The sequence below is a fragment of the Heterocephalus glaber genome, unplaced genomic scaffold (assembly GCF_053883595.1).
Source record: "Heterocephalus glaber isolate CG9 unplaced genomic scaffold, H.glaber_assembly_v1.0 deba00001497, whole genome shotgun sequence".
In the NCBI taxonomy this organism is placed as follows: Eukaryota; Metazoa; Chordata; class Mammalia; order Rodentia; family Bathyergidae; genus Heterocephalus; species Heterocephalus glaber.
Genome location: NW_028258320.1, coordinates 52,206,002 through 52,230,030, shown reverse-complemented (window position 1 = coordinate 52,230,030; position 24,029 = coordinate 52,206,002). Strand labels below are relative to the sequence as shown.

Sequence of the window (24,029 nt, the reverse complement as noted above, 5' to 3'; positions counted from 1 at the left end):
AGCTCTCACACTCCAGTTTACCTCAGTTTTTGGGAGGTCTCTCAGGAGGTGGGCTGAGGTCATGGATGGAGTGCCCTGGGTCAGAGAGGGACAAAGTCAGGACAGTGAGAACACAGCACACAGAGGACTGGGAGGGGCTGTGGAGTGCTTCTGGTCACTTGGCAGACTAACAGTGTGCTGATGCTCAGGGAAGTCACCTCAGAATCACCGTAACCTTGACCGAGAGTGGCATGAGTGTGTCAAGTATTTAAGCCTTTCCTCTAGAGAGCCTCATAGTACTTCAATGTGTTCTCCTTCTGTTAAGTATTTTTAGTCATTCATTTAGATTTGCAGTCTGAGTATTCCACATCTGTGAGTGGCCTCTTATAAACAGTAAACAAACATGGCTGTCTTTGTCCAGAGCACTTCATTAGGGCTGTCTGGTGTAAAGACTTAGTGCATCCACATTCAGTGTGGGATAAAAGTCAGATTAATGATCTGAACGAGATTGTGACCTAAGAGTTTTCCTGGAGAAACTTGCTGTCCTAAAGGATTTCCCACTGCATAGGCACTCGGTGCTTGCTTTTGCACTTGTACCTTGGGTAGCCTTGAGAAAATCTGCTGGCAGGGGCCAACTTGGGGCTCAGGAATGCCTGCCTTAGTGATGGCCAGGACCCAGGATGGGCTGTGCAGAATCTCTGACAGCACTGCTTGATTTCTGACCCATTTCACAGATGGGGCAGGGAGCTGTGCTTGCAATGGTATGACTTGAGTGTGGGGCCCAGAACACTTGGAGCTGCTTGGCTTCATGGTGTGAGCCAAAGCCAAGGGAAGCTGTGGTCCACCTGAATCTTTGGATGCTCTGTAGCAGGCTGGGACTGGTGTTGATCGCCTCCTTTCCCCTTCCTGGGTGGTTTTGCAGTCTCATAAAGAGGTGTCTGGCATGGGTGTGGCCAAATGGCCAGGGTATTATCTGGTGGCTTCCTGGCTTGCTGTGGACAGCAGGCTGGGGGAAGGCAGTGGCATGTGTGTGCATGTACTGAGATGTGTGCTGTTGAAGATTGGACTTAGTTCTGAGAGGACAGCAGGAGTAGGCACCAGCTATGGAGAAGTATGGTCATGTTCGAAGGAGGCCTTTAAGCATGTTTCTCATCTATGAGGGGTAGGTGGGCAGAGTGCAAGGGAACTTGGGCCTAAAGGCTGCCCTGTCAAAACAGCTTATGCCTGGCCTGTGGGATAGTCTAGAGAACTCGGAAGGAGTGTGGATTCTGTCCTTCAGGAGCTGAGCTGGTAGGACATAGGCACACATGTCACCATGGCAGGGTCCATGCCATCATGGTCCAGGGTCATGCAGTAACCAACACTGTCTTCATATCCTGATTTCATGAGTGATGCTCTTCTCCCTGGGTGATGTCAGTCCTCAGTACATGTGTGTGGGAAATGCAGGAGTGGTAAGTCCTGCATGTGGCATGGTGGGGAAAGGAGCACCCCAGTCAGTCATGAGCTCACTTAGTTTTCCTCTTAGAGTTAGTATAGCATTACTTTATGCCTACATTTTGTTGAAATATAAGAGAGCACCAAGTTTTCTAACGTGCTTTCCTTTGTCCTCATTCAGTTCAGGTTAAGTCCTATTTGGTCTGCCTTAGGTGTGGCTCCTCCCTTTGCTTGCTTCAGGACCCAGTCCTCTAGTTCTAAGTCATGAAGTCGTGGTTGGGCCTTGCCTGTGGCCAGATGAGGGACTTGGTTAGAGGGCATTTATTTCATAAAGTAGTCCTGCTTTCACTTGCTGAATGGCATTTGAGTTGGAGGTTACTGATTACTAATGAGAAGAAACTATTTCAGGTAGAAACCTGAGGATCTTTACAGCTCTGTGTTCTTGAGTTGGTAGCTCTTTAGATAAAGGGTAGGAGAGGGTTGCTGTCCTGGCTGCCATCCTGGAGACAGTGGGTACAGTGGATTCTTGCTCTGCTTTGTCTTGAAGGCTGTGCAATGAGCTGTTGCACAGAGAGGTTGCTGTGGGCCCTGGCTGCTCTTGTATTCTCCCAAGTGAATGCTCTCTGGCTTTCACAGAGGCCTGGCAGGGGCTGTCTCCCACTGATTTTGGCTCCTGGTTGATGAGTGTCCACCAGGGTCCAGTTGAGCAGTGAGGCTTGAGGGACAGACCTGCTGAGAAATCTTCCACCTTATGGTTATAACACACTTTGTGTATCTACTGTTTGGTGTGTGGACATTCAGGCCATGTTCACCTCTTGATTATTGTGAATAGTGCTGCTGTCAATACACGTGTGCAAATTTCTATGTGGACTATGTTTTTATTCTCTTGAGTGAACATCCAGGAGTAGAATTGCTGATCAGATGGTACTCTGGGTTTATCATTTCCAGGAACTGCCAGACTGTGGCAGTGTGGGAGGACTTCTATTACCCTACCTCTTAACCAGCACTGTTACCCGTCTGTGACTCTAGCCTTCAGGGCTGGGGATGTAGGTTAGCAAAAGAATTCTTCCCTAGCATGCACTAGGTTCTGGGTTGGATCCCTAGTACTGTAAAGAAAAATAAATGTTCTTTGCGTCTTAACAGTGGTTTTAGATTTGCATTTCCTCAACAGCTAATGATGTTGAGCCTCTTTTCCTGTGTTTGGCCATTCTGTTCAAATCCTCGCCCAGCTCTGGTTTGTCTTCTTGTGATGCCCTGCTGTAAGGGTGAGGGAGGGAAGTGGCACCTCCTGTGTGCAGGAAACAGGGCTTGGGAGTCCTGGTTGGACGTCTGTCTGAGCATTAGTTGTTTCCCAGGGTCTCTTACATGCTCTTCTGTGGACTGTGAGGTCCTTTTTCCTTGTCAGGTTTTCCCCCTTCAGTGATTTATCTGAAGTTTCATCTTCCTGCTTCTTGGGATACTTAGAAACACCAGCTGGCAAAAGGAAGAAGGTACCTGGTGTGGAGCTGTTGGCTGTAGTGGTGGGGCCCACATTAAAGGCCTAGTAGTGACTGGTCCTCTCCACTCCATGTCATAGCTGCAGCAGAGCTTTCTGTTGGGGCTAAGACAAGGGTGGAGGCTTTAGTTCCAGTATCAGGGGAGGGCTTTTTTTTTTTTTTTGGTACCAGGGATCGCACTCGGGACCTTGTGCTTGTGAGGCAGGAGGCAGAACCACTGAGCTAAATCCTCAGCCCTTTGTTTTTTGTATCATTATATTTAGCACCTTAGCCATTTTTAAGTGTCCCGTTCAGCAGTGCATAGTATGTTCTCATCCCTGTTCAGGACACTACGAGATGTTTTTGTCTGGTCAGCTCCACTCACTGGATACAGATTGTCCTCCCTCATGGTGCAGGTTCTAACAAAGTGCTTCCCAGGAACATCTCTGTGAATACCAGGTGGATGTGTCTGCTGCCATGCCTGTCTCTGGCAGTCTCCCATGGTCTCTAGAGCTTGGCTTTGACTGGGTTTTGTTGGTCTCAGCCGGAGGATATTGGTGCTTGACCTCATCAGGGTCATCCAGGCAGGGCAGCCAGGTTTCTACTTAGCTCCTCCATAAGCAGGGCATTTTCAAGGCCAGGCCTTGACTCTGATCCTTTCTTTCTTTCTTTTTTGTACCGGGGATCAAACTCGAGTCCTTGCGCTTGCAGGGCAGGCAGTGGAACCACTGAGCTAAATCCCTGGCCCATTCTGATCCTGACCTCTTGGACCTGTGTGTGTGTGTGTGTGTGTGTGTGTGTGCGCGCGCGTGTGTGTGTGATGGGCGTTTCTGTCAGTGTCCCTATCAAGTGCTTCCCAGCGGTTCTAACCATTGCAGCTGGTTCTCTGAAAGCTGTTCCCTACCACCCTCTTCCCTGCCTCAAATACCAAATAGGCAGAAACACCACTGTGGTGTGATTGACAACTTACGGTTCACAAAGTACTCCTGAGCACAGTTTCTTGTGACACAGCTTTGGCTAGGCAGAACGCATACTGGAAATGTGCCAGCATCTCACTTGTTGCCTGTTAGAGGCTGGTTACTTTCTGTGCTGTCTCTTACCTGGGAGGTGTCTAGAGGTTTGAAGCAGACATGCAGTGCTGCTTCCATCCCCTTCCCCATGACTTGGGTGGTGGGAGTCAGCAGGGCTGAGGTTCATGTGGGAGCATGGCACTGTGTGTCCGCCCTTGGCCAGGTGAGTAGTGCTTCACTTTGAGTCACAGGGATATCTCTTTGAGTGTGGTTCCCTATTAAAAGCTTGATCTCTCCATGTGGATAGGGGTCCCTGGTGCATGTGCTCAGGTCCTGACTATGAGGCTGCTCCATGGGTTTCCTTAATGAAGTTTCTCACTGCTGTTTGGGGGCAATGTCTGTAATTTGACCATCTTTTTTTTCTTCTTCTTCTTTGTATTTTACAGCCAGAAAACCTGCAGAAGAACTGGCTTCGGGAATTTTACCAGGTAAGAACTACTGAGAGTATGCCTTTTCGGTGTAGCTACTTGTGTGGTAAGTATTTGTATTGTGGTATTTCCACATGAAGGTCAGATCTTGTCTGTGTGGAGAGCTGGACTAGCTGACACTGTGTGGAAAGCAAGTGTGGCTATTACTGACTGAGATGGGCTTCATGTCTGTGTTTTAGAAGTAGTTTGTGTCATCATCCCTTGACAAGCAAGTTCCTGGTCCTCCACAGAGGTCAGTTTTCATGTTCTGGCTCCCTCTGAGCTCATGCTTCTTGGGTCTCTGTACCATCGTAGGTAGAGGCTATTGTTTTGCAACAGGGTCCCATTGGTGCAACGTGAGGCCTGGATGGGCACCCAGAAGGTAGCACTGACACATGAAGTTGTCACTGGGAGCTTGGGTGGCTTTTAGGATGATGCTGTTAGGTTGAGGTGCCAATTCTTTCAGTTGACCATCAAGCAAACATATATGTGGTGCCTGTGCTGTGGCGTATTCTGTCTCAAACATAGAGATGTGGCTCTTAAGAGACAAACAAAAGTTTCTGTTTCCCACAGCATATATTCCAATGTATGTGTGGGAGAGATGGAAAATTAACATGACGAGGAGCCATGTAGTCCCATGGTTGCTCCTGAGTGGTTGCTCCTGCTCTGAGGAGGAGACATGTGGTTGATATCTGCAGGGTGTGAAGGGCAGAGAGGCCAAGGAGGGCCTGGGGATAACTGGGTGTCTGCAGTACAGAAGGGAGGGCCAGTGTGGACTGATGCAGGTACTTGGTGTTGGTGGTCCATGGCAGGGTCAAGCCAGGCCTGTTGGCATTCATATTCCCTAGCTTTTTTTGGTATTTGGTGGAGGTGGGTGGGAGCATGGGTGGAGTATAAACCTAGGGTACCTGTGGGAAACAGGGTGAAAATGGACATCCAGGGCCTGTGGAGCCCACAGGTTGTTGAAGTACAGGCAGGGGTGCAGATCTGAGGGTGTATTGGGGGCAGTGGTCCATGCTGGGCATTCTGGGGATGGTGTGTGTGTGTCTGCCTGGGCTGAGCCCTCATGTCCCATGTGATGCTTGTATAACCCTCCTTCCCTGTTGTCTGCCACAAGTGTCTGCTTGGGTGTTTGGAAGTAGAGTCCTTTGCTCACCATCCAACATTTGTAAATCTCCTTTCTCCCAAGCATTGCACTTGGTTCTGGGTTGGAGAACACCTTGGGGAGTAGTTGAGGCTTAGCTGGAGAAGACTCTGGAAGGAGAGCACTTTGGTATGGGGACAAAGAAGTTGCCAGTTTGAGGAGAACGCAGATAGTGAGGGGACAAGGGAGAGTCCTCTATCAGAGTAGGGTCTCAGGTTGTAAGGGCCCAGATAATCTCTGTTAGAGGAGGATCTCAGTGAGGGGCAGGGGAGGGTCTTCTGTCAAAGGAAGGTATTGGGTGTACATAGGAGGGCTCTATAGGAGGATTTTCCTGCTGACTTGGTAGTTAGGGCCTGGGCCCTGTGGTTCATAGATTTTACTTTTTGGGCTGCTGGCTTCTAATTCCTATGGAGAGCAGTGAGATGGATGATGTGGGTTCCTGTGATATATCATATGTGTTTGTGAACACATATCATATGTGGGCAGTGGGCATATTTTTCTCCTCTACTTACAGTCTCTGAAAGGGGGCAGTTTAAGTCCTTTGTTCAGACCAGGAAGCAAATAGGTCTGGAAAGAGTCTCAGGGTGGTGTGGGAAATGGCCATAATAGGAGGTGGGAGTGCTTTGTGGGTTGTGAACCAGTTCCAAGGGCAATGAAGAGTCAATCACCTGTCTAGGATTGTCTACATGCAGGAGGAAGCAGAAGTCCCAGCAGAGTACTCTTGGAGCCCTCTTGGAGTGCTGGTCACGATTTAGGTATGCAGGGACTCTGTGTGGCCAGCAGCACATGTGGCCAAGAGGAAGCCTGGCTTCTCGCACAGAGAGTTTTCGATTGTCTGCTCTCTGGGTATGGGGATTGGTTTAGGAAGACAAGGCCTTTTGTCCTGGTATCTAGGTGTTTAGCTGGTGACAGATGCAACCTTTTCCTGTAGATAATGAGGAACCAGTCTTTCGTGGGGGTGGGAAAACCTTTCTGCAGCCTCATTTGTTCCTGCCTAGCCTTTGTAGGAGGATGCTGTAGGTGTGGTCTTCACTCTTTGCAGATTCTTGCATCAGTGCCTGTGAGGCAGGACTGGGTGATCTCTGGTCTCTTGGTGACAAAGTAGAGGCAGGAAGTGATGAAGAGCTCCTGTGAGGCAGGGCAGGGCAGACTGAGTCTGAGCATGGAGTCTGAGAGTAGAACTGCCTTGGACAGTTCCAGCAAGGGCACCATCTTGGCCCTGTTCTATGTTCTTGACACATGACTTATGCATTATGGGCTTCTGCATCCTGCGGTAGGGCCTTGGTGCAGTTCTGAGGGTTCTCCCTGGTGCTGCACAGGCTCCTCTCACTGCTCTGCCACTGGGCTGTACCCTTGTCAACACTAGGCTGAGAAAAGTGTGAGGCTGGACCAGGCCCTGTCACCTTACCCAGAGCAGGAGGGACATGGGAATGAGCATGTAGCCTGTCCTCGGATGTGTGATGAGTGAGGATAAAGTGCTCATGGGAGAATCTAGGAATTGAGAGAACCATAGCCTCTTGTACATGTCCTGGTATGTCACATATGGTAGAAGCATCATAGACATACCCCACAGTGAATTTTAGAGCCATTGGCTCAGGTCACTTCTTTGTTTGTTCAGTCATACATCATTCAGGTACAGAGTAGTACATTTAAGAATTATCACTGTGAATAGGACACACTGCCTGCCCTGCAGGGCATCTATCTCACTGTGATTTAGAAGTGAGGGTGGATGGAACACTTTTTGCTGGAGAGGCTGGCCTGAGACCTGAAGACTTAGGAGGGGCCATTCTTCCTTTGCTGGTCAAGTGGTGATCTTGATTTTTCAAACTCTGAAGATCAGGTAACTAGGAAGTCAAGTTTAACTTTCTTGGTGTTACTGTTGATAAAGAGAGTGTATTTCAGTGTCAGCTCCCAGGAGCAGGGACCTGTCTGCCTTTCTCCTAGCTGTGGCCCAAGCATCTGACTAACTGGCACATGGTATGTGCATAGGAGTTATTTGTTGAATAGCATTCTGAAGACACTGAACAAAGCAAAAAGTATAAATATTTCCTCCAACCCCAGTTCCACCTCCAGATTGGTGTACAAATCCTGCAATATATGTCTATCTGTGTGTGGCTATACCTCTATTAAGCAGGTCACAGATATGTATATTTTTATAGTTCTTTTTGTCACACACTTTTTTGGTAAACTGGGAAAATCATTCCTTTTTTGGGGGGGAATCTTTCTATGTAAATTAATTAGCACTATCTGATTTAATATCATTCTTTATTATGTTCTGGGTTTTTTTTCCCCATTAAGTTTATTGGTACATTTTAGGTGTAAAATACAGTTACATTCATCATTGGGATCTTGTACCATGACATGAGTATCTTAGTTCTTATTTTTTTCCCCTTCCCCTGCTCTCCCTTCATTCAACCCCTCCACCCTCCACTATTTGCAAAGACTTTGTTTCTATTTTTTTCCTTTTCTCATATTTTTTCTTTTCCCTTCTTTCCTTTCCCCTACCCCTCCCACTTCCCCTGCTACTTTAGACCTCTTTTTCCTATTACCCAATATCAATTATACATTTTTAAAATTACAATATTAAGATCTAGGAGACATTACCACAGATTTTACAGAATTTAAAAGGATATAGAAAGCATATTACAAAAATCTTTTTTGAAATAAATTTGACAATTTCTAAGAAGTACCTTGGAAGACTAATGAAACTTAACTCTGGAGGAAATATAAAATTTGAATAGCACCTATTAAAGAAAGTATATTCCTAGCTTGAAAACCTACCTATATGACAACAACAGGCTCATATACATTTTAACTGATAAATTATATCAAACATTTAAAGCAGAAAAAAAGGGAACACTTCTCCCCTCATTTTAGGAAATCAACATTGTGCTAATCCTAAAACTGGATAAAGATAATAGAAGAAAAAAGTATGAACATAGATAGAAATTTGTGTAACAAAACAAACTATTAGAAGTCAGATCTGACACCAGAGAAACTATTTGGAATTTATTCATGTGTGTCCTATTTATTTCACTTAAGAGTATTGCCTCATTGTGCATCCACTTAGCTATAAATGTCTCTAATTTCTCATTTTTTATGGCTGAGAGTACTCCATTTTAGAAAAAAACCACATTTTCTTTATCCAGTCTCCAGTTGATGGGCATTTGGGCTGTTTCCAAGTTTTAGCTATTACAAACTGTGCTGCTATGAACATGGGTGCACATATATCACTGTGGTATGATTCTTTTAATTCTTTGGGGAAGATCCCCAGCAGTGGAATAGTGGGGTCAAATGGGACTTCCAGTCCTGGTTCTTTGAGGTATCTCCATACTGATTTCCACAGTGGTTGCACCAGTCTACACTCCCACCAGCAGTGGAGCGGGGTTCCTCTTTCCCCACAGCCCCACCAGCATTTGTTATTGGTTGATTTCATGATAGCAGCCATTCTTTCTGGAGTGAAGTGGAATCTCAGCCTTGTTTTCATTTGCATCTCTCGAATGACCAGTGATGTTGAGCCTTTTTTCATTTATTTATTTGCTATTTCTACTTCTTTGTGTGAGAAATGTCTGTTCATTTCAGATGCCCATTTTTGGATTGGGTCTTTAAATAAGGACTAAATGTATAATAGGTAATGTGAAATAGGAAGAAAAGGGGAAAAGGGCAAGGAAGTGGGAGGGCTAGAAGAAAGGATGGAAGGAATGGGATAAATATGAGAAAATGGAAAAATAGGAACAAAATCTTTGTAAATAGGGAGGACTGGAGGGGTTGAAGGGAGGGCTGGGCAAAGGTGAAAAATAAGAACCAAGAGAGACTATGTAAAGGTGCAAATTTCCAATGATGAATGTCATTATATTGTATACCTAAAATGTACCAATTATTAGAATGAATAATCGAAAATGTAAAATAGGAAGAAAAGGTCCAAAGGGGTAGGGGTAGTAGGAGGGGCAGGGGAAAGGAAAGAAGGGAAAGGAAACATGATGAGAAATGGAAAAAATGGAAATAAAGTGTTTGTAAATAGGGAAGGGTGGAGGGCGTGAAGGGAGGGCTAGGAATGGGGAAAAAATAAGAACCAAGATGCATTATGTAAAGGTACAATTCCCAATGAGAAATGTAATTGTGTTGTATACCTACAATGTACCAATAAAAGAATTTAATAAAAAAAGAAAAAGTCAGATCTGGCAGGATGTAGAAAGTGGTTTTATTATAGAAATGGCAGTGTTGGTTCAGCATTGGAAGATCCACCCCCAAAAGTCATCATTTTAACAGAGGAAAGGAAAAAGCCATATGATCCTGTCACTAGTTGGAGAAAAAGTATTGGACTAAATTCTACAGCTGTTCGTGGTAAAAGCTATCAGGAGACTAGAAGTAGAACAGAATCTTCTCAACAGGTCAAAGACATGTACTCCATACTTATAGCAAAAACACCTTATATGAATGGAAAAGATTCAATGATTTCTCCCTAAGGTGGGGAACAAGGGCAGATATGGCTACTCTTCATCTGTCCATTAAACTTTGAAACATAGGCCTAAACCAAAATAGTCTTGCAATAAAATGACACAATTAGGATAGGATTGGCAAGGTAGAAGCAAAATCTTTATATATAGATGAAATGATCATCTACAGAGAAAGTACTAAGAAATCTCTAGGAGCCCCTAGAACTTGTATTTGAATTTATCAGGATTAGAAAACACAAGGTATATATAAAAATTCAGGTCTATGTATACTTGGTATAAATGAAGAATTGGATATTGAAATTTATAAGTTATGTAGGAGTACAAAGGACCTAGAAAAGTAAAAAGAAAAAGAAAAAAAAACAGTGTTGGAAGACGTTTAGTACCTAATTTTTTTTTTTTTTTTTTTTGGGTACTGGGGATTGAACTCGGGTCCTTGCGCTTGCGCAGCAGGCGGCAAAACCACTGGGCTAAATCCCCAGTCCGTTTAGTACCTAATTTTAAGACTTCCTCTAAAGCTACAGTAATCAAGGCAGTGTTGGTATAAGGAAAGACATATAGATCATTGGAATAAAACAGAATCTACAGATAGAACCACACATATATGGTCCACTGAGTTTTGAAAGATTATTTAACATTAACATTTTATAGAATATAAACTCAACTCAAGAACAGAGGAAAAGAGAGTGTTTTCAGCAAATGGCACTAGAACACCTGGTATCCGTATATAAAAAATTAACTTCAACCCTTTATTTCCATACATAAAAATAACTTGAAAGGATCTATGAAACTAAATATGAAGACTAAAACTATAAAACTTTAAGAAGAAATTATAAGGGAAAATGTTTATGAATTTAGGGTAGGCAAGAACTTCCTAGGATACAAAAAACATGATGTATAAAAGGAAAAAATTGATAAATGAGATTCCATCAAAATTTAGAACTTTAAATGACATCATTAAAATGAAAAGTAGTCCTTAAACAGACCTTATTTACAATGCCTATAACCTATGACCAGAATATATAAAGAACTCTTACAGCTCATTAATAGAGAATGCAATTAAAAAGTAGACACAAGAAGATGATAAATAGCCAGTACAGCATAAGGAAAGGTGTGCAACACTAGAATCAGAAAAATACTGATCAGTACAATAACAAAATTGAATGATACACTCATTAGGGAGATGAAGTTAAAAGTTTTAAAAGCCTTGTCATGACTTTTTCTTTTTGTTGGATTCTCCCCCTTTGCGTTTAATTTGTCATGCCCAGTGGATTCATTCTGCTTGCCTTCCTGGGGTTGTGATCCTCATTGTCTTTTCCTAGGACACTGTCTAAAATTTTTGTAGTGCTGGTTTGGTATTCATGAAGTTCCTAAGGTGCACTTTATCATGAAAGTATCTTATTTCTCCATCCATTTTGAAAGATAGTTTTGCAGGGTACATCAATCTGGGTTGGAGGCTGTTTTCTTTTAGGGCTTGAAATACATCACTCCAAGCTCTTCTTGCTTTGAGGGTTTGCATTGAGAAGTCTGCTGTGATTCTGATGGGCTTTCCTTTGTATATGATTTGTCTCTTCCTCTAACTGTCTGTAGAATTTTGTTGTTCTGTTGGGTTTCTGTAATTTTAACTATTATATGCCTATTTGTAGATTTTTTTTTGATCAAGGCTATTTGGAGTCCTGTATGCCTCCCTTATCTGTGTGTCAAGTTCTTTCCCCCTCCTTGGGAAGTTTTCTGCCATCACTTCTGCGAAGATTTTTTTATGTCATCTGCACTCTCTCCTCTTTCTTCATTGACTCCAATCAGTCTTATTTTATTCTTTTTTGCATCATCTAGCAGCTGCTGGATTGATTTCTTGTGTTCCCTTACAATTTTAAAGCAATTTTTCTTTTCCTCCTCACTAATTGCAATCTTATCTTCTATATCTAAAATTCCGAGCTCACATTGGTTCATTCTGCTGTGTAGACTTTCAGTGGAGTTTTTAATCTCTGGAAATCTTGTTTGTATCTGTTTTATGGATTCCATTTGTTTCCTTTGTTGGGATTCCGTCATGTTTCTCAGCTCCTCTATTTTTTTTTATCTGTGTCCTCTCTAGATTTATTAATCATGTCTTGCACTATGGGCGCAATCTCTGCTGTTACGTGAGAAATTATTTCTGATTTCATTTTTTCCAGATCCTCTTTCGTTGCCAGTTCAGGGAGTCCAGGTGGCTGAGTACCAGATTGTTTCATCTCATTTCCCTTTGGGGTTGCCTTAGGTGATCTGGAAGTCTGTTTTTGAGGCTTGTTTACGTGTCTTCTCATTTCCACAGGGCCAGGTGTGCTGCTAGAGCCCGCGCAGTTCACCTCCTCTGCCCGGGGAGTGGTGGAATGGTGGCCAGAGAGCCTCTTCCTGGGCACTGGGATTGGCTCACCTCCTCTGCCCAGGGAGCAGTGGAATGGTGGCCGGGGAGCCTCCTCCTGGGCGCTCAAATTGGCTCACCTCCTCTGCCCAGGGAGTGGTGGAATAACAGCCGGGGAGCCTCCTCCTGGGCACTGGGATTGGCTCACCTCCTCTGCCTAGGGAGCTGTGGAATCGCGGCTGCACTGGTTTGTTTGTTTTTTGAGACAGGATCTTGCTATGTACAGACTGGCCTTGAACTCACTGTGTAGTTCTGGCTGGCCTCAAATTTACAGCAATCCTCCTGCCTTAGCCTCTCAAGTGCTGAAATTACAGGAATGAACCACCATGTCTGGCTCAGTTTTCTTCTTTTGAAGTGGTTTTCCTACTGATGGACTTGTAGGTTATTTAAATTTTGTTTATGGTATTGATGAGGATAAATTTTAAAACAGTATGTAGTGTTGGCTGCCATACAAGCATGAAATGAGCAGTTATTGCAGTTTATTTTATTGAGATAATAAAAAATTTCTACTTATTAGTAATGTTACCAGATGGAGTTTGAGGAGGAGGTCACCCAAAGAGAAGATGAGGACCTTAAACCCTGGCCCCCCACAAAAAGGAAATAAAGTCATTGATTCTCATCACAGGAAAAGAATTCTAAGACTTGTCAGTCAGAGATATAAGTAGATATATTAAGCATAGTTAATTAGTCTGGGGTTGGAGATATATATATATATATATATATATGTATATATGTATATATGTATATATGTATATATGTGGTCTTAAAGGTATCCTTTAACATGGGTGATTTAAGTTGTCTTACCTAAAGACATTCTTTGAACCCCTTGAATCTGTTTCTTCATCTTAAGGTCAAGGTGCTCCCTTTTACCCTATGAAGTAGGTTAGTTTATGGACTTGAAGTATCTTTAAGAGATTTGGGTGTCATGTCCTAGAACAAACAAACAAGTCTAGGGAGTACAAATATATAGTACAAATATAGATAACCTTTGATCATCCTTAGAATTACAGATTCTTTGTCTCCTTTCTACCTGTCTTTATTTCTTCTATCCTACCTCAGTGAAAACATGAAAGATGAAAACTGATTCAGAGAACTGAGGATTCTCTCATTAGCGATTCTGAAATGAATTTGCTTAATATACAAAACTGGCCAACATTCTTGGGGTACTAATCAATTACAATGCATTCCTCTCAACACTATGCATTTCTTTGGTCAATCATTTGCATTGCTATCAGTTTCAATTTAGAGAGTTGTAAAAATAGTTCAAATATAACTAAAGACAGAGATAACCCAAATAGGTCAGGTATATAGTCATTGATTATTTTTACCCATTTAAAAGTGTCCCACAGTTTTTCTGACAGAAATTTTAAGAATCATGTGACAGGCAGTGTCAGTGTTCAGCTAACATGGAAGAATAGTTACCAGTTTACCCTCCTGTCTTCAGCAAACTAAAACCAGGAAAAGTACATGCACCAGTGTATTTCAAGATCTAGATAACAGGCAGCACAGGACAGAAGTCCCTGAGGGAGAGACCAAGAGAGGTGAGTCCTCCTGTTGCCCAGTTTGCAGCAGAGAGAATGTGCAGCCAGTGGACTAGCAAGGTGAAATTCACAATGTCTGGGGTCCAGTCATAAATCATCAGGCAGGGAAAGAAGCATGAAAGTATGACCCATAACAAGAAGGAAAACCAGTCACTAGTATGGTTATAGACTTGTCAGTTTTATCAATTCAAAGAACCTGCTTTTGGTTTTATTGTGTCTATTATTTTTCTGTTTTCTCTTTGATTTCTGTTCTTTTTCAGACATTTTTCTTTTGGCTACTTTAATTTACTCTTTTATATCTAGTTTTTGAATGTGGAAGACAGGAATTTGACATAGGGCATTATTACTAAAATCCCTATTATATAGACAGTAAAAAGAGGAAAATATTAAAAACTTTATGTAAATACATTTGAAAGTTGATATGAAAGGAGCATGTTTTTGGAAAAACAAATTGTAATTTTTTAGTTCAGAAGATATAAATGAATGCAGTAAGTGTGTACTCATTAAATTAAAACTTGCCCATTACCTTTCCACAAAAGTCCTTTCAAGCTCAGACAGCTTTGCTGGTGAGTTCTGTCCATTGTTTTAGCAAGAAGCAATAATTATTCCACAGAAGCTTTCTGAGAAGATTGAATCATAGTTGATATTTCCTAACTCATCCTATGACATTGTTACTGACTGCTCAGGTTTAGTTAACTCACCACTCTCCAAACAAACATAGGAGGCTGGGAGAAAAAGAAAAGGCTTTATTTGAAGCTAGCACTGAGGAGATAGAGGGATCTTATATTGCCACAAATCCAGGTGTACAATGAGATGAGATACAATAAGACGATAGATAGCTCTATACTTGTTTTATTCTTCATGGCCTTTTTTTGCTCCATCCCTTCCCTGTGGAAGCAAAACTGAACTTCAACCTCGTGTAGCCCACATGTGCATATTCTGTCCATTCATCTGTGTTGAGGAGAGGAGGGGCTGCCAGTTACACACTGAACCTGAAGAGGTTTGGAGAAATGTCTTGTCTCTAAAGGAAAACAATTTCTTAATTTTTAGAATTCCATTTTCCCCTGATAGTTACAATGTGAGCATTGATTATCTTGACACCAAAAGCAGACAGAGGTATTACATGGAACAAAGCATAGATCAATATCACCCATGGAAAATTTCTTGAAAATTTAGTAAATCAAAGATACAGGGCTGGGGATTTAGCTCAGTGGCACCACGCCTGCCTTGCAAGTGCAAGGTCCTGAGTTTGATACCTGGTATCAAAAAAAAAAAAGATATAAACTAGTACAAACAGACACACACACACACACACACACACACACACAATCCCTTGTCCCTTGGTATTCATGGGGGATTAGTTCCAGGGCCTCCTAAAATACCAGAATCAATAGATGCTCAAGTCCCTTGTATAAAATGATATAATATTGGCATATAACCTGTGCATATCCTTCCTTATACTTTAAGTTGTCTGTACATGATTTATAATACATAATACAGTGCAAATTCCATGTAAGTTGGTGTTATAGTGTATTGTTTAAGGAATAATGACAAGGTTTATGCATGTTCAGTTCAAACACAATTCTTGAACAAGGGATTTAATTCAGTGATTCTGCCACCTGCCTCGCAAGCACAAGGTCCAGAGTTCGATCCCCAGTACCAAAAAACCCCCAAAAACAAACACAGTTCTTTGTCTAATACTTTTAATCCTTGATTGGTTGATTCCATGAATGCAGAACCCATGGATATTGATATAGTGGTTTAATCAAATACATAAAGTTTAAGGTATAATGACCAAGGAATTCAGGGTTGGTTTAATATTCAAAAATCAGTCAATAAAATTTGCCGTAACAACTGATCAAAGAAGAAAAACTATATGATTGTCTTAACAGATATAGAAAAAGCATTTTAAAAAAAGAAAAAGCATTGACAAAATTCTTGTGGTAAAAACTCTAAGAATAAAGAAAAGAACTTTCTTAGCCTTTAAAGACTAGCTACAAAGCCCCAAAGCTTCCTTCATACTTAATGGTAGAAGATGTGTTTCTTCTGTACCTGAAGGCTGGGAACAGGGCAAGGCCATCTGGTCTCCCTCTCCCATTCAGTATGGTGCTGAAGGGCCTAGTCAGTGCAGTAAAGCAATAAAAGAAACAAATAAAAATCATACAGATTTGAAAGGAAGATACAAAACTCAATTTTGGCAGAAGACGTGATTGGCTACATAGAACATCACGAAAATTCATGAGATTTCTGCTGTTCTACTCTTAAGTGAATTTATTTAGTTTTCAACATATAAGATCAGTATGAGAACATGTTTTTTTATTAGCTGCGAACAGTTGGAAACTTATAAGACGTAACTAACATTACAGTGAAATATTTGGGTATAAAATATGTCAATATCTGTACAATGGAGACTATGAAACAGTGATGAAAGAAATCAGAAAAGATATAAAAAACTCAAGTGATAATACTGTGTTCATGATTTGGAAGATTCAGCTATTTTAACATATTAATTCTCCTGAACCTGATCTTACATCATGGTTCTACCATTTATATGGGCAAGTAAAGGAGCTAGAAGAACGAAAATAGTTTGGGGAAAAAACAAAATATGAGGACTCATGTTATGATATCAAGACTTACATAAAGCTACAGCAGACCAGACAATGAGCTCTTGGCAGATGCATAGAGGTGTAGATCAGAGTGACAATAAATAGAGAAATAGACCTACAAGCATGGTCAAGTGACTGGCAGCTCTGGAAAGTCAAGTGATTACAAAAGGGGTGGTCTGTTCAACAGATGGCACTGGAATGACTGGGTGTCCATGTGCAAAAATACCAGTAATATACATGCTTTGTATTGTACAAAAAAATTAAGTCAATATAGATCACTGGGCTAAGTGAAAATCTTAGAACTATAAAAATTCTAGAAGAAAACAAAACAAAAATCTTTGTGACCTTTGATTAGGCAAAGATTTCTAACATATGGCATAAAAACACAGCTTGTGAAATTAAAAAAAATCAACATTAGATTTCATTATAATTTGGAATTGTTCTTTATGAGACATTTTAAAAAGTGAAAACATGTTATAGATTGGAGGAAAATATCTGCAAATCACACAACTAATGAGGGACTTGTATCTAGACTGTAAAGAGCTCTTGAAAGTCAACACTAAGAAAGCAAATGATGCAGTTTAAACATTGGCAAAAGATTTTAATAGGCACTTTGCCAAAGAAGATACATAGCAGTTAAGTGCAGGAGAAGGTGCTCTATATAACTAGTCTTTCTGGATACAGTTGAAACAACAAAGGGATACTAGTACGTGTGTATTAGATTAGTTAAAATTAAAAAATAAAACAAAATACAAAAACTCTGACAGTACCCTGTTCTGAGGATAATGCAGTGCCCATAGCAAGTCTTTTAGCATGTAGTCAATGCAAAATCTTTCAGCCTCAGTTTTTGTCATAAAGTAAAATGTATACCTTTCATGTTACCTAAGAATTCCACTCTTATTATCTAAAACTAGCTTGAAAATGTTTATTTAGTAGAGACCTGAAACCAAGGCATACAGCAGCTTTACTTCTTTTCTTTTAAGAGTAGGAAAAATTTATTGGGAGAAAGAAAGCTTCTGCCTAAGAGAGACAGAAGGGGGAGCAGCTTTATTTCTAATCCCTGCCTTTGAGGAAAGCCTCAAATGTGTCATGACACCATCCATGGCCATTGGGATCTGTAATTACAAATGGCCTCTTATCACACTGCCTGAGATCTCTCAGGAGCTGACTCCAGAGGGTCCCACAAGTTCAGCACCTGACATTCAGGGGTGATGTTGGTTGTACATCTTTGTGCTCTGTTTCTCCTTTGAGGCTCCCTTCTCCCAGCCAGTTCTTCCCAGTTCTTCCCCTTTTGTAGTGGCCAGGACTCAGGCTGTCTGCTCATGTTTTGCTGTCCTTATTCCTCTGCTCCTGTTCAGTCTTGAAATCCCCTCTGTAGATGTTCAAGGTTCCCCATGTTTTATGGAAGCATGGCCCTCTCTTTTCCTTCCAGACTATGGGTTCTAGCAGCCATCATGACCTGCACATCCTGTGGGGCTCTCAGGTGGGCTTCCCTGTCCTCTGCTATACATGTCATACCAGCTGGCCCTGCAGTTCTTACGTTTTGTCCCAAACTATACAGAGTCTCCATCTCTCCCATTCTACACCAGCATGCAAGCAAAGGCTGCCACTGCTACTCTCAGGGTATCCTGGCAGTCTGGCTTCTGTCACTGTCACTGCTGCCATCCCATCCGTGCCCCTGTCCCCTCTTCCCTGCTGGAGGCAGAAACTTCTTCCTGGCTTCCTTCATCTGTCTTATGGTCTTCACAGAATAGCCTGGATAGGAACCAGGTCTTTACCACAGGCCTCTGAAGTCCTGTGGAAGCCCCTCCCCTGCTGTTGACTCCCAACTCCCTTCTTTGACCCCTTCCTTCTGCTTTGGCCTCAGGATATCTTTACACACTGTTCTTTCTGAACAGAAGCCTTCTCTGCCTGTCTTGTGTTGCCAGTTTCTCATGTGATCAGGCTGTGAGGCTCCACCTGCCTGGTCAACCTCTAAGGCTTCACCTGCCTGCTTTATGTAATCATGCAGCCTCCTTCTAATCCCAACCTTACCCTTCCCAACATTACTTTTTTCTGTTGCCTCTGTCTTTCTGACATTCCATGTACAGTACCTTGGTTCACAAACTTAATTTGTTTTACAATTTGGGGGAGGATGACTATGTTTGTGTTTGTGTTTGTGTGGGAAAGATGGCCATGTTTGTCACCTGATGCAGAATTTGAGAATGAAAGCAAAATTTTGCTGAATGCTTTTGTTTGCAAACTGAATTGTTTAGAAACAGAAGCATTGGTGAACCAAGGCATTACTGTAATCTGACCTCATTCCACAGAAGCAAGGATCTACCCTAGCTTCTAGGTCAGCTCCTGGCCTAAAGTAGGGGGTAGCAGTAATGATTCATGTATTGGTGAACCTTAGGTTGGAGATTCCAGTGAAAGTAGTAGTCTTGGAAGTGCAGGAAGAGCCAGTTGGGGAATTGGCAGGTGAGATTGGGAGTGGAGGCTCTGGAGAATATCCTTGGCACCGGGGCCTGAGGCTGGCTGAAACTGGCCTGGGCACCAAAGGATTGGCCAGGTCCTTGAGCCTGTGCTGCACAGAGCACTGTGAGTTCTGGCATCTGAGGCTTCTTGATAGAGGCTAGACTCCTTTCCTCTCCGTTGTCTCCCTTGGCTGAGGTCTGGGGAGCATTCTGGCCGGGTTTACACAGATGTGTGGTGAGCTTGGTCCAAATCAGGCCAGTATGGAGCCAGGGCCCTAAAATAGGTGGTGCTGAGCTTGGGGAGGAGCAGCTTAGGGAGAGTTTGGGGAGGAGCCATTTTCCCACCACAGGGACTCAGCTGAGATCTCTGGGGTCTGTCAAGTCCTGTGTATGTGCACTGTCTGTCTGGCGTGCAGTTTTTTAGCTTGAGGTGTAATTCACACATAGTGAAGATGCTGACCTTTGGTGCCTGTCATTTAGTTTTGCAAATAACTCCTGCAGCACCTGCCCAAGGTGGGGCCTCCTGTTACCTCCCCTCCTTTTTGGCTTGACCTCAAGATTCACAGATCTGCCTGGCTGGTCCTGGTATGTCCATGACCAGGCCTGCCAAATCCTCTAAGTCTCTCTCCCTTATTTCATCTTCCAGATCTCTGCCATCAGTGCTGCCTGGACTTCTGACCCACCTCTGTGAACAGAGCTGCATGGGCATTTGTATGTAGCCTTCTACGGACATACATAGCCATTTTTTCATACCCATTCTCAGCAGAGGTTGGTTAGCTGTAGGTGCATTTGTGTATATGGCTGTAAGAAGCTGCTCAAGTGAGGGTGTCAGGATATCATGTGCCATCTGCAGGCGAATCCATGGCTACATATGGTGGTGTCAGCTAGTTACTCTGCTCACTGAGACTGTGAAGTACCTTCTGGCACCACATACTCAAGGAAGCAATGCACACCTAAGTGGGCGGAACCTGAAGTCACCAGGTCCATGTCCAGTTCTCTGTTTTAAGAGAACTTTTGTTGATCTGCACTTTAGATCTTTCACAGACAAATGGTCAAGCAGGGAAGCTTTTGAGGCTTTGGACCCCATGGCCAGGGGCCCATAATGTGCTTATTACCTCATGAGCTAGAGATGGCCAGAGGTGCACCTGCATGAAATCCAGGCACAGATGGCTTCCTGAAAGAGGTGTGAGAAGACACCTAAGGCTTCTCTGGTTGTGCCTGCCATCTACTGGGCTTTTAGGTCAGTTGAAAAGATAAGTGAGTATGTGAGGAGCAGGCAGGAGGCCTTGTAGTGCTGCCCTGGCCTTCAATTTAATTGTGCTCCCATCTCAGCTGGAGAAAAAGCTTCTTTAATTAAAATCAGTTTATTCATGTAGCAATTTGGTATCTCACAGTGAAGAGCTTTGTCAAGACTGACCCTAGCTCTGTGGTTTTGCCTCTTCTCACTGCTTCCTTATAGGCAACGGTGTCCTCTTTTTCTGTTGGCTCCTAGACAAGCTTCAAGCCAGCTTCCACCTGTGAGGCAGAGGAGTGCAGCATAGCTCCTGGACTCTCTGAGGAAACTAAGACTGCACTGTGGCCTGGTGGCCTAGCGCTGCACTGCCTGGCTATGAGGTCATGGAAACTTGTAGCATCCTGAGCAGGGGAGTGAGAAGAATGTGCCTGCTGCCCACACAGCAGCCTCTTGTGCTTTGTGCTGCTGCTGGCATGGACTTGTGGAAAGGCAGTTGTGTGGGCCACGAGAAGCTGAGTCTAGTTAATCACAAACTAGGGCTGCCTGTGGGCCAAAGCACACAGGATGGGATGTTTCTGCAGTAGCCCAGCTCTATAGAGCCGGATGAACAGCCCCCATGGAGCCCAGTGGGCAGCTGGATTTTTAAGAGCAGGCCATTTCAGCATGTCTGGTGAAATCCTTTATCCCTCTCTGGCCCTTATCCTGGCTGTCAGGCTCCTGGTGGTGTGGCTTGCAGGATGAAATTCCTTTTTAGGTCACTCTGATTCTCCTCTTTGGAGGAGGCCGAACAAGGCCTGACTGTTGCTATTTTTGACTTTGCTGTTGGCAGGGTGTGGGTTGGTGGCCGCAGGCCTGTTGCGGGCTTCCTGGGAGCAGAGCATGGCCTTCTTGCTTGAGTGTCACCTCTGTATGCACGCGTGCACATGCACACATGAGCATTAATGTTTAATTTCCTGTGTTCCTTCTTGTCAAGATTTTTGATTTTTTCCCAAAATATTTTTCTTGAGCTTTCCTGTGAAGAATATAGCTCAAGAAAACAGTAGTAGAAGAAAATGTGTATTTTATCAGTTGCCTATTTTTTCTTCTTCCCTTTCCTTTCCTTTCCTTCTCCCTCCCTTCCTTCCTCCCTTCCTTCCTCCTTCCCTCTCTCCCTCCCTCTCTCCCTCTTTTTCTGTAGAATTTTGGCCCAGAAAACATGTAGTTCTGGGGATTGACTTCTCTAGTTGTTCCAGGGTAGAGATGTGCCAGTTCTGTCATTGTGCAGGACTAGGTGTGGAATAGCACCTCCAACTCCGGGAAGAGAGCACCTTTGTATATATGCTGCTGAAACGAGCACGAGAGAGCACCTTTGTAATAGTGTGTATAGGTGCTTGTTGTTACATTCCTGCTTTCATTGAAGTTTGTACTTTCCCAGGTGTATTTCTAACTAAGTGTGACACAGTGAGCGGCTTTGTACCTCAGAGTGGCCTTTGCCTTCGTCTTCAGGATGTTCCTACTGCCAGGCAGCTTGTTGATCTAAATGATCCTTTACCCAGGATGGCTCAGGGTCCAAAGCTTCTCTTTCAAAAGTGGCCAGGCCTGGGAGCTGTTTGGCTGTCTTGCAGCTACTGAGAAGTCCCTGTGTGTGGGCCCCTATATTCCCCAGCCTGAAGGGTGAATGAATGCTGAGACCTGGCAGTCCTGTGTCCTCCCTGGTGTGTGCTGCAGCCTTTGATATAAGTGGTGACATCAAACTGATAATGCCTATCAGGGCTTGTGCTGAGCAGCTTTTACTTGTGCTCTCCACAATACCCCATAGCAACCATCTAAGGAAGTCACACTGGAGTGGGCACTCGGAAATATGAGGACACGAGGCAGCAGGTCCCTGCAGGAGGTGGCAAAACAAGAATCCAAGCCAAGTGTGCTTTCTAGAAAGCCTTGCTTCCCTCTCTGCTGACCCCATTTCTGGTCCAGTGGCAAGCTGCAGCTAGCTCATGTTGCTTATAGAAGCTGACTATAAAGTGCTCAGAAACTTGGGGGCCAGCTGTTATTAAAATCAAATTATATGAACCTATAATAAAGTACAGAAAAACCGAAGGTAATAAATGCCCCAAGCCTACCACGTCCTGATTACTGAAGTGCACTTTCATCTGTGATCCTGATTATTTATTTCTGTGTTATTTGAGTGAGACAAATGCAGCACAACCCAGAGTTACCAAGCATCTCCTCAACCCCTGCTCAGCAGTGTCATATCTGTAATTTTGCATTAGTGTGGAGGGGCACTTACAAGCAGGGACGCTACACCCTGAAACACCTGTAGCACACTGCTGCCTACAAAGTGAAATGAGCAAGTACTATCTCATTTGACCACTGAGGAGATGCCTCTTCCATAGAGCAGCAGTTCCTGGGATGTTTCACAAATAAGCAGAGGATTGCAAGCCTGCTTTGTCAAATAAGGACATTGCAGCAAAAGTATCACCTTTCCCTGCTGCCTTTTGTAAGAGCACTAGCTGCTTCAGAAGCTTGTTGCAGAGTCCTCCTAGCCTCATAGGCACCAGCCACCTCCCCTTTTTCCCATAGAGGGTGGCAGTTTCTTACTCCCATACTATTGGGATTTATTGCTCCTTCAGTGAAGCGTTTGCATGTGCACTGTAAATTATTCCATGGCTTTACTCACTTGCAAAGGAAATATTTTTTTCCTGTTAGCCAAAAATTTCCAACAGCATGTCACTAAAAATGATCATCTTCTAAGGAGCTATTTTGAATTTCTGTTCTTGTATAGTAATTGGATCAGTTTAAACACACCCTCTGATTTGTGTGCCTGCAGATGCCCCTGTATATAACATGGATTTGTACTATCTGAACATGGCATTGCACCACCATAGGAACTGGCAGGCAGAAGTTCTAGGGCATGATGCTTATAAGGAACACTGATACCTCCTTTCTCACTTACCTTATCATTAGGAAATTAGGAAAGATCCGAGACCTCAAAGAAAGCACTGTTTCCCATCTCATACTCCCTGTGACATGTCCAGTGGTGGTTTCCTGCTTCTTTACAGATTGGTGGCAAGGCTCAAGGTCCAAGGAAATGTGTTCTTTGGGTCTCTGGTTTTTTTCCCTCAACAGTTAAACAGGGAGTGTGCTCAGCACATGTATTTGAGTTTCAAGCCCGTAGAAGTGAATGATAGTAGGCTGAATCCCAGCCTTGACGCCACACAGCAGTTGAGTTTGGCTAGCTTTTAGCTTGGCTTCATGTTTGCCTCCACATGCTTCTCCACCCCATCCCAAAGAAAAATCAGACAGCATATTGTTTTATTTGTGAATATGCCTATATTTATCTAAAAGATAAATTCCACAATACCACTGTTATACCTAAAATGATTAGTAATTCCATCATATTAAATATGCAGGCAGTATTCAGATGTTCTCAGTTGTCTTCTTTTTTTTTTTGCAGTTTCTATTTTAAAATCATTTGTTGTATTGGTAGAAATTAAAAACTTTTGTAACTTTATTGAGATATAATTGGTGTGCAACGAACTTCACATATTTAAAATTTACAGTTGGGAATTGCAGTTTAGGTCTACACCTGGGAAAGCATCACTACTATCAAAACAATGACACACTGCATGAGGAAGGTTTTTAGTTCCTTTTTTCGTTCTTCCTTCTCTCTACTGCTGTCACTCGGCACCCACTAGTTTGCTTTCTGATGAGTTTGCACTTTGTAACATTTTATATAAAGAGAGTCAATTAATGTGTATTCTTTTTCTTGTCTGTCTGATTCCATGCAGTAAGATTCTGGTTCCCAATGGTTAGAGAACAGACTCTGTGATTTCAGTAATGTTTTTCTAAGAC

General features: G+C 43.0%; 1 protein-coding gene across 5 annotated transcripts in view; it reads left to right on the top strand.

Annotated features, from left to right (window-relative positions):
* Positions 1–24,029, top strand: part of Inpp5a (inositol polyphosphate-5-phosphatase A) — a 251,681-nt gene that overhangs the window by 70,149 nt on the left and 157,503 nt on the right. For all 5 annotated transcript variants that reach the window (XM_087185601.1, XM_087185599.1, XM_013069956.3 and 2 more), the window contains one exon: positions 4,345–4,386. Coding sequence is in view for 4 of the 5 variants with exons in the window: in XM_087185599.1 (XP_087041725.1) it covers positions 4,345–4,386 (42 nt within the window). In the remaining variant the exon portion in view is untranslated. The remainder of the gene's footprint in view (positions 1–4,344; positions 4,387–24,029) is intronic.